Raw genomic sequence first — 10,700 nt, forward strand, 5'->3', positions numbered from 1 at the left:
GGCCCCATAGACTTGTGTGTGTCTAAGTGGTGTAGCAGGTCACTAACCATTTCCCCTTGGGTTATGGGGGCTTCATTCTGCTCCCTGTCATCCAGCTCAGGGGACTGGGTACCCGGAGAACATCTGGTCTTACTATTAAAGACTGAGGCAAAGAAGGCATTAAGTACCTCAGCCTTTTCCTCATCCTTTGTCACTATGTTTCCCCCACATCCAATAAAGGATGGAGATTCTCCTTAGCCCTCCTTTTGTTGTTAGTGTATTTATAGAAACATTTTTTATTGTCTTTTACGGCAGTAGCCAGATTAAGTTCTAGTTGGGCTTTGGCCCTTCTAACTTTCTCCCTGCTTAACCTCACAACATCCTCATAGTCCTCCTGAGTTGCCTGCACCTTCTTCCAAAGGTCATAAACTCTCCTTTTTTCCTGAGTTCCAGCCAAAGCTCTGTTCAGCCAGGCCGGTCGTCTTCCCCACCAGCTCATCCTTCGGCACATGGGGACGGCCTGCTCCTGTGCCTTTAAGATCTCCTTCCTGAAGAATGTCCAGCCTTCCTGGACTTTTTTGCCCTTCGTGACTGCCTGCCAAGGGACATGAAGTGATGTTCATGGAACCAAGGGCTCTTCACCAACCTCTTCTTTATTTTCCACTCTTTCATCTTTCTACCTTTCCTTTCACATCTCTCCTGGCTCCCCACTGCACACTCCAGCTCATTTCCCCTATTTTGCACATGTGGATTTTCTTTTAGACTTTTTTCCTTTCTTCACCCAACTCCGTGTTCCAGGCATTCTCTTTTCAGCTGACCTTTCCTTCCCACACAAGCCTGAAGTTAGGTACAGATGCTCTTCTCTCCTGGGGTAAAAGTCATGAGATAGATAGATAGATAGTTCATCACACAACGTGCACCTGTCATCTGGTTTCTAGATTTGTTTTTAGTGGGGTCATATATTATTTCCAGTATCAATATGTTTGGGAAGTAGGCCTAATTTCTAGTAGGTAGACTTCATTTTCTCAACTACTAAACAGTAGGCTAGTAATATATGCACCACCTCTTATTTTATATTTAATGTGCAATGACACTGATAAGAAGTATGCTGTAATGCAATATTATAGTTTCTATTACAGCCTGTATTATAGGGTGTTGCAGACACCATTAAAGTTCAAACAATATATCATCATATGTTTTACAGTGATGTCTGAATTACACAGAATAGAAAACCCTGAAATATATTCAGATGTATTCCATCCATGATTCAAATAATATATAACAAATATATTTCCAGTTCAGACTGACTTTTAATGAAAAACAGCATTATCAGCTTCAACTGTGCAAAACATCTTTAAAATACTTTAATGTACAATTTCATTATATAAATACATTCACACAAGTATTGTGAGATGTATCACTGCCTAACCACCATAGTGTGATTAACAATATAAATTTGCCACTCTGATCTGCCAGGACAAACATATTAGAGCAAACACACCGAAGTATATATTTTAAATGAAAATATATTTATTATCACCTCTGTACATGCTTGCTATCTATTTAAATGGACTGCCAGGTCACAGCAGTGCTTTGAAAGTATTTCCTGACACCTGCAAAGTTGGTAAATATTTCCTGTTTCTGTTGTGTCTGCTGAAAATAGGAATTTTACAAGTTGGACTGATAACTTGACAGGCACCACAATCTCCAGTTTGGCAGGTCTTAATGTGGTTTCCACTGGGGTTTGTGACTGTCTGAGGGAACTTGGCCTAACCAACTGGCATGTTCTGGCTTTCTTGCTCTCCCAAAATAGGCACCAGCACTATTCAAGCACAGTCAATTGTCCATCTGTCTTCTGGGTGGCCACAGACCACGCACAACCTAGCCGTATGACTTAATTTTTGCAGAATGGGTGAGTATAGCAATTAAATAGGTGTTAATACAGCAAGACCTCTGACTGCTGAAGCATTCCTTCCCCTCTTCTTATGCAGCAGCTGCCAGTGACCCCTGTGCATGTGCTGGGTGCCTCAGCTGTGGCTGGGGTGGTTGTGTCACACCCACGCCTGGAGAGCCTGGCTTTTCTGCAGGCGCCGGCTGGAATCCGGCCGCAGCCCCGGCAGCCCTGTATCCCCTGTGCTGCCTTCCTGCAGGATTTTCAGGGCAGGCAAAATGCTCTATGCAAACAAACAAACCTGTGTTTGGACGAAGAAAAAGACAGAGATTTCCTTAACTTTATTAGTACACTATGCTCGTGATCCTCCCTGATCCCCTCCCATCCACTGTGCTTCCAAAGTAGCTGCAACTCAGATTCATGTGCTAGCTCCCTTCCTACCTGTGAAAGCTATCAAGTAAATATTCAACTGAAATTAAGGGCAACAGTTGATTATACATGAGCTGATCTTCAACATTCTAACGAGACACAGATTAATTCTTCTTGAAATGACATAACTGATGCAGTCTTTCTGCTCTGCAAACGCCTAGCCTATAAAAGCGTTATTTGATAACCTGGGGCAACTGAAATCATACGAACATTACTTGAAAATATCTTTCTTCCTCACAAGAGAAACATCTATTTTTGAAGAACAAATAATGGATTGGAATGCCATTGAAATCCAAACACAATATTAGTATGTTCCTGAAAAAAAAAAGGTACAATGCTGGGGGAGAATGCACCAGAGCCCTTGCAGCTGTGTCACACTTTCCTGTTTGTTATTTTTAGTTTTCCATTCCCGCTTTTTATTTTGGGCTTTGCCTTGCTTCCTATGCAGCTTCCCTTTAACTCCTGTATAGCTCCATCTTACATATTTCAGGCATTTGGCTTTTTTTTTTGTTTCTCTCTCTTTTTTTTTCTTCTTCAAAGGAAACCCAAGAAATGTTGTCCAGTTTCAGGAACTCATGTTTCTCTTGGCAGTGGTTGAGTTCTTGGTTTTCTAAAGGCATTTAGGAAATTTACATTGCTAGTTTTCAGCTCTGAACATGCTCAGGCTTTATAAGCATAAGAAAAGAGCAGCACACAAGGAAAGCCCTAGTCTGTGCTTCAGTATGGCCTGGTCTTTGCACCTGGGAAACTGCCAGTATCCAGTCCCACATTAAAATTCCAGGATCACATTTAATAAAAAAAGGAAAAAAATGGGCTCTGATGAAACACTGTATTATAGAGAAGGTTTTTTTCCCCCCCTTGTTTATATATTGAAGTATTTGTAATCTTGTACAACCATATAGCTGATCTATAGAACAGGAAATGTTATCACCTCCTAAAACTGTACCACAAATCTCACGTTACTGAATGCTTTGCTAGCAGCCTAGGACCTATCTGCACAGAACAGTTAGGAACTTCAGCTGATGTTTAAAAAAATAGAAGGTTTTTTTGGGAATAGTTTTATTTCTTCCACAATGAACCTTATTGCAGGGGCATGCACTTCATTGCAAGTGTGCACCCAGAGACTCAGAAATCAGCAGCCACATGTCCAGTCCAAAAGGTATTGTTAGAAAACCCAACTGAACCCAAACCCTTTAAGATTTTGAAACTGATGCCATGATTTCTTGGGACTTGGCTCCCAGCTGAGACTGAAAGCTCGGGGCTGGCAATATTGATACTGCCCAACAGTAAGTACAAAACCAGAGCACACAAGAAAAGAGGGTGAACAGTGAAAGCACCTGTTTCTGTCCCCTAATTCTCTCATCTACCTACTTTAAAAGCCTCCTCAAGCTGCTGAAATTTGGCTGCTATCATGACAAGCAACAACGGTGGCTCCCTCTGGCCAGCGTGAGCGCAGGCATACCCAGCACTGCCACCCACAGCACCTTACCACCACCACACCTGGCTTAACATTGATAAAACGATGTTTGACGAAAACTATGCACAAGTGCTCTGAGCACAAAATTAAATAATTACCAGGGCAGCATAGGCTATACCTGGGCCCAGATCTTTCCCAGGTCCTGATGGTGTCCAAATCTATAGCTAGCTTGGCTCTGTCTCAGATAAGTAGATGATCTAGTGTGAGGTTGTTCACTATTTATTGCCAAGATGGACAAAAAGTAGAAGGTGAGATCAGTCTCAGCTGACTCAAAGGGGCAAATACTGGGACACCAGAAACCCAATGAGTTCACATAGGAAGCACATGGTAGCTGTTCTCAACTCTAACACTTCATAAGGTAGAGCCGTCTTCCAGTGCTGCTGTTCACCTCAGTGAAGACCGTACCATAAGGAGGGAGTAAGAATGGTCATATTAGGTCAGACTGAAGATCCTTCTAGCCCAATAGCCTCTGCATAATGACCCTTAGCTCCCTAACAGCCACCCAAACTACCAATCTTTTTCTCAGGACCTCCCCAGGATCTGTCAGCTCTTTCCAGTGACCAGGTCTATCATAACCAACAAGTCAGGGGACTGTCCCGGGAAGCACCTACCAGTGCAGGTAGCAGAGATGCTTGTGCTGTGTTGCTGAATACCCCTGAAAGACGCAGCTGTGAACAGAGGGGTTGGGCAGACCCCAGTCTAGTCAATTCATGAACTGGTGGCCCACCTGCAGCTTCTCACACCTTTTAGTCCAAGATAGGATGACTTCCTTGAAACTCTTTGTTTTCTATTTTCTCAAGTGACTCCTGAAGAAGCACCATCCAACCTTAATCCCTGGCCCCACAGTGTTGATTCTGCAATGTGAGCCATGTGAGCCTCCCAGCTGCTCACAGCACATTAGCAAATTCAACTGTGGGGTTTGCATCTGCTCTTTTCCCCCTTGCCATATGTCTGGGCAGAGCTCAGCTGGGCACTAACCCCCACGCAGCTCCCTGGATGCCTTTGCAGGGTGGTGGGTTCTCAACAGCCCTTTCCAGTTACTTCATCCTAAATTTGTTTTTTTAAATTTTAATTCTTTTCCTTAGTTTTTTAACTGTGTAGTAGTCTCAGTAATGGAAAGAAAAGACCAGGCTTAAAGGCTGTTGAAAGGCTGCATTTCAGGGGCAGGCTGTACTGCTGCAACTGTGTGACGTGGCAGTGGCTGCAATTAACGGGAAAGGAGAGGCTAAAGACCTTAATTCTCCAATTAAGTCTGAGCCTATAATCAGCTCACTGGCCACACACTGGCCTCTCTTACTGTACACTGGATAAGAATTCTTTCTCAGGACACTTTATTTCCTAGGATCAAAATAAAATGCCAAAAATAACTTTCTTGGCTGATTGATGTGAACTACCTGGTTCCATGTGGAGGAGTTTCTGCCTGTTCCATGTGCTTCTATCCTGCAAACTACTGCATTATCAAAGACCTAAAATGGTTCATTTTCTTTGTTTATGTCTTTAAATGTTGGAATGGAGAGTAGTTCATATCTTTGTGATACTTTTCCCCATGTTATATTAAGGTGAGGAAATGCTGAAGAACTAGAAAACAACAGAGAAAGGAGAGAACCATATCATGTCATATTCAGGGATGCTTTTGTTTCACCAGGACACAAAGTACTTCTATATTACATGGCAAATTTTGTGGGGAAACATATAGATATAATACATAATATGTCCACATAAACTGACATTTTACTTTATACAGCACCTGCCATTTTCCTTTTCTGTTTAGGTTTGTAGATCCCCAAAGCTTTTGACCCAATCCTGCTTCCAATAAAGGAAATAGGAAAACTTCTGTGACTGGAAAATAAATAATGGGAACAGTAGCACTGCCTGAGGAGTATGAAACTGTGCAGGAGTTCATCTGCTGTTTACCAGCAGAGCAGGAGCTGCTGCAAGAAAAACAAACACAAACCTGGGTTAAACATTCAATGGAGATAAATGCTCCTGCATTTATCTGTATTTATTTGTGTTTATTACTCGCATGTTCTTTACTTTCTCGCATGCATGTGAATACCCTTACTGTACTTTCCCAAATTTTCAGCCATCTCAGCCCTCTGGAACTCCTTGGATTTGCGAGGCCCGTGTTGTGAGTGAGAACTAAGATCTGTCCATTAAGTTGTGCAGGAAAAAGAGGGTTTTTTTTTTTTATGAATCAAAAAATGCTCTCTCTATTTAGAAAAACACAATATATCCTCATTCCACGTAAACAATCTGACCTTCAGGTGGAATGCAGCCAGAGGGTCTATAAATAGTACCCTTAATAAGGAAGTAGACAGAAGCATTTAGAGTTCAACTGGCAGTGGTCACATACGGAGACATAGCAAATGAGCTACCTGTAGCTCTTGTGCTCTAAAAACCTTAGATGCAATTTATATAGGAACTCAGCTGAATCTGTGCAGAGCAGGTAGGAGCATTTTTCTTCTGAAAACAATGATGGGGAGCCCTGTGTATTACAAAAACCTTTCACCACCTTGTGGTGCTTCCTCCATCATTTCACGAGCATCTCGCAGTCGTTAGTGTGTTCCCCATTGCTGCACTCATGGATAGAAAGGCACTGCAGCTTCCAGATGGCAAACTGAGGAAAGAGGAGGCCGAGTGTGCCAGCCAGGACCCCACTGGTGCTCCAGGCCAAAGCAAGGGCTCCAGCCAGCTGTTGCAGGTACCAGGTTAGTGATCTACTTACTGGAACATCCTCTTTCATTAAGTGCTTTCAAAACATTTGCAAGGCAAACCTCCAAGCATCCAGTGGCTTAATAAGAAGAAGGATGTCTATTAGTTTGACTTCTGGTTGCTATGATTTGGTACAGGGGGTACTTGATTACAATGCAGGGTGTGCACTTTCTTTGTATCCTAGAGCCTTATAATTTTAATGAAGAAGCTCTGAGCATGAGATGGCTACTTGATTTGGCATCTTGAGATTGGCAGTTTGATTTATCACAGCTCAGCAAGTTTGCACAACAGTTATGAATGTTCCCTCCGGCTCTGGACAGATGTTTGCTTCTAGCAGGCTTGTACATGTTCGCAACTGTTTCTCCAGGAAGACTCATGTGAAAATATTTTTGTTCACACAGATATTTTGGGAACCAGTATTTTTTCACACAAGTATGTTTGTATGTAAGACAGAGGGTGCACATGAATTACGCTGACTGACTGTCATCTGCAATCAAATTTTATTGATTTCTCAGGGAACATAAACTAAATCACAGGAGGATCCTCTCCACAGCCCTTGCCCACATATATCGCTGAACCTGCTGGGACTGTAGAAGCAGAAAAGTCCAGAAGGACAGATAATAACACCAATATCAGTTCCTGTTCTATTCCTCAGACGTGCTGTAAAAAACGTTGTATGTCCTAGGTTTTATTTTATTTCCAAACTCATTGCAGTGGCATGGAAACCTGGAAGTCCCGCTTCCCTCCTCAAAACCAGGCCTGCTTCTTCTACAAGGCAAACAACATCCTCCACATCAGAACAAAAACTGAATAGATAGACCATCAAAGCCATGTAAAAGCACCAGCTGCCCAGACACGTGCCAGGACAGCAAAGCTATTTACCCGAGGAGCCTTTCAGATGATTCAGGTCAATTCTATTGTACATGGAGTTGACTCACGTAACTGCGAGACCTCATTGTCCCTTTCCCTCTCTGCTTCCCTCCTTTTGTTTCATGCCATTGTTTCTAGGTAGACATTAAAATGCTTTGGGACAAAGACTATGTCTTCCTGTGAGCTTACGCAGAGTGAAGTACAAAGAAGTCCCAGTCCCGTGCGGCGCTGTGCAAACCCATGCCACTCTGAGAAAAGCACACGTATATAAACCCCAGCAGCTAAGCATGCACATATGCAAATACATATACTTGAAATGTTGGCTATAATTAACGTGCATAGTGATGTATCACACCTGTAACTCATAATTGTTGTTCAATATCCCTGATATTCCCTGTATGACTCTACAGCATGAGCTACACACAATGAGAATCAGACTAGCAGTATATCCTCATATATGGACAACATGTTACATATTACTGCTGTCTATAATAGAGTAGCTCTTTGAGCTCCTATTTAGTGTTCTCTTCTTGCCTCTTGCTGGGCTAAAGTAAATTCAGCCTCTCTACTATGCTCATTTGTTTCTTCCTGTCTGCATTTTTGCTAACGCTTGTTATAAAAAGTTCTTTTATATATTTTTATCACCACAGATGTTTTTCCCGGGTGCAGTGAAAGTTATTTCAGCAGAAAAACCATGTCTCATTCTTTTCCAATTCTGTAAGACAGAATGACATCTCATTCTAAAACTGATTATCTACTCCCTTTCCCACACCACAGGTTTAAATTATTTTCTTTAATTAGATTTAAAATGTTTACTTCTTTATACTATTTCTGTCCAGTTCTTCCTGGTAAGGGTAAGTTCCTTCCATGATCGGGAACATGCAGTAAAGAAAACAGAAAAAAACAGAAGAAACGTTGAGCCAGTGTTTGAAGCTGTGAAGCTTTTAACACTATAGTGCAATGACTACGTCCTACACTTGTAATAAAAAATAATAGCCATATTTACCTCTTGTATAATGATTGCATCTTTATCTTTAAAGCACATTTCCCTTTCCTGTTTAAAGACGAAGAAAGTGAGACCCAAAGTACTGAGGTAACACAGCCAGGTCTACCCACCAGATGGGGGAGAGCTGGAAACAGACTCAGGTCTCCTGCTAATCCTTGAGATGTTGAAAATCATTTGTCACTTTTTAAAACCTAACCTTATGCCTTAGGATTTTTCTCCTTGAGGACAAATGGGTTTGTTTCTGCAGTGCTTCCCCAGTAAGTGCTTATAGAAGGGCAAGTGGGGTTTTGTATGAGGGGCATAAAAACTGCAAGAACGAGACCCTTGGCCGTGGTGCCAAGTTTCCAAGCAGCAGCTGAAAATGTCTCCAGAATCTTTTCCTTACCATCATGCCTTCATGAAAGGTAAATATTTTTTTTTCTGATCGGTACACTTAGCACTTTCAAATGTTTTCATCAGCCACAGGACGCTGTCCTCTTGTTTGAAATAAATGATTCCGTGAAAAGTTATATTTGAGAAATAGTCTATTACTAATCAAGTACATTTCAAAAAAAGCCAGAAACCTTGTTTGAACTCAGACACTCATTACCAGGTGAACAGCAAATCTCCTTATGCTTGAGATTTTTATTTACTACTTGGTTTGTTAAAATGAAGCATCATTTTGGGAAAAGAACTTTCTTTGTGTCTTGCAAGTTGGAAGTATAAATCCCAAATTCTGTTGAGTATTTCTGAGTTTGGGAGAAGAGGCATTGCCATTGAATTCATACCCACACTTGAACTTCTGGGGAGAAATAAAAACAAGCAAACATATAAATCAAAAGGAAAGAGAAAACCAAAAAGCTACACCCAAGCAATGCTTACTGGGGAGAAGAGGCTCATCTTTGCCTACCAGGTTGTGCCCTGGCCAGGTCCTGTCTGTCACGTTACTTCCCTCTGTCTTGATTTCCTTTTTTCCTTTCATTCTCCAAGGTGTGCCTGCTCTGCTAGTGCTTTAGTCCTCTCCTTGGCTATGCCTCCTTCCTGTCAGGCACGCTGCTTGCTAAGCACCACATGCTTCCCAAACGCTGTCCAGGCTCCCCCCTTGCATCTCATTCACAGCCCTCCTGAAAATGCTTTGGGTAGAGCTACTTGGGCTGTAGGTTACCCTCCAGACCTGGCAATGTGAACCTGCAATCATGGCCCTTCCTGGGGTGGAGATGCCACCTTTGCAGGGTGACATGAACACAATCAGTAATACTCTTGCGTGCGTGGGTTAAGAGATTGAGGACCCATGGAAGCAGCCTGGCAGGGAGCTGACAAGTGGGTCCTTCTGAAGTCTGTTCTTCTCACTGCCAGTCTGAAACCATCTCTTTAGACAAAACAGGCACTGGGGGACCGACCGGGCCATGTGCATGCCCCAGGTCTCACCCATCATCTCTGCAGCCGTGCAGCACTGGCAGCAAATGCTGCACGCACACTGTTGGGATGTCTGCATGTAAAAGTCTTTCTATTTTAGCAATACTGGCAACATCTCTTCACCTGAGCAAGAGAGTACTTTTGTTGGCATTGCTCAAACCAGTTCAGAGTGGAATAAGCTCCACTGACAGGAGACTTTTTCTGGAGCACCTGCATACCCACTAAGGCTTTTGTTGGCAATTTTCTTCAGGCTCACAGCCAATGTTAGCATGATGCACTAGCCCACTGCAAGGTGGTGATTCATTCAAATCATAATGCCAAAGAACCCCATTTCCAAAGAAAAGAGCCAAGTGCTCTGCACCTTCCTTGTCATTAAGAATGAAATAATTTCTCTACCTCTGTAAACTTTCCTGGGATTGTACTTGTGTTCCACCACCTTGCCTGAAAATGTGTTGCTTAGCTCACGCTGATTTAAATCTCTTATTTAAATGGGATTTTTACTGGATGGTGTCTGGGGACTTGAAATTGCCATGGAAGAAAGCAGATGCGATCAAATAAAGAATCAACAAGCAATGCAACCTGGACATTTTGAAGAATTATTGTGTTATTTTTTCTTAGAAGTAGCAGCAAAATGCTCTGGGAACATTGCAGGTTTGGTTTCTGCTGAACATTTTTTTCAACTGCAGCTTGCTGAATTTTATGTGAAATCCAGAGAAAAAATAATGGAAAACATACATTTTTGTATCATGTCGTAATTCACTATAAGTGCAAATAGGCATTTTGTACTTTAAAGTGAAGTTCTAGAAATAAGATCAGTGCATATTGCTATGATACCATATTTTTTTTTTTAACTATGAACTAGTTAGTGGCATCTATATTGTCCTTCATTTTCCCCAGAATGTTGTTGGTAACATTCGTGAGTGATTTGTGGTTATCATAAC

At 42.1% G+C, this 10,700-nt stretch overlaps 1 protein-coding gene across 1 annotated transcript in view; it reads left to right on the forward strand.

Annotated features, from left to right (window-relative positions):
* The first annotated feature begins 6,357 nt into the window (after positions 1-6,357).
* The window catches only part of LOC103919446 (chondroitin sulfate proteoglycan 4-like), a 63,785-nt gene continuing 59,442 nt past the window's right edge, over positions 6,358-10,700 (forward strand). Inside the window, exon 1 of the mRNA XM_009326953.1 lies at positions 6,358-6,484. Coding sequence (XP_009325228.1) covers positions 6,358-6,484 — 127 coding nt within the window. The remainder of the gene's footprint in view (positions 6,485-10,700) is intronic.

The sequence above is a fragment of the Pygoscelis adeliae genome, unplaced genomic scaffold (assembly GCF_000699105.1).
Source record: "Pygoscelis adeliae isolate BGI_AS28 unplaced genomic scaffold, ASM69910v1 Scaffold116, whole genome shotgun sequence".
NCBI classification, from domain to species: Eukaryota; Metazoa; Chordata; class Aves; order Sphenisciformes; family Spheniscidae; genus Pygoscelis; species Pygoscelis adeliae.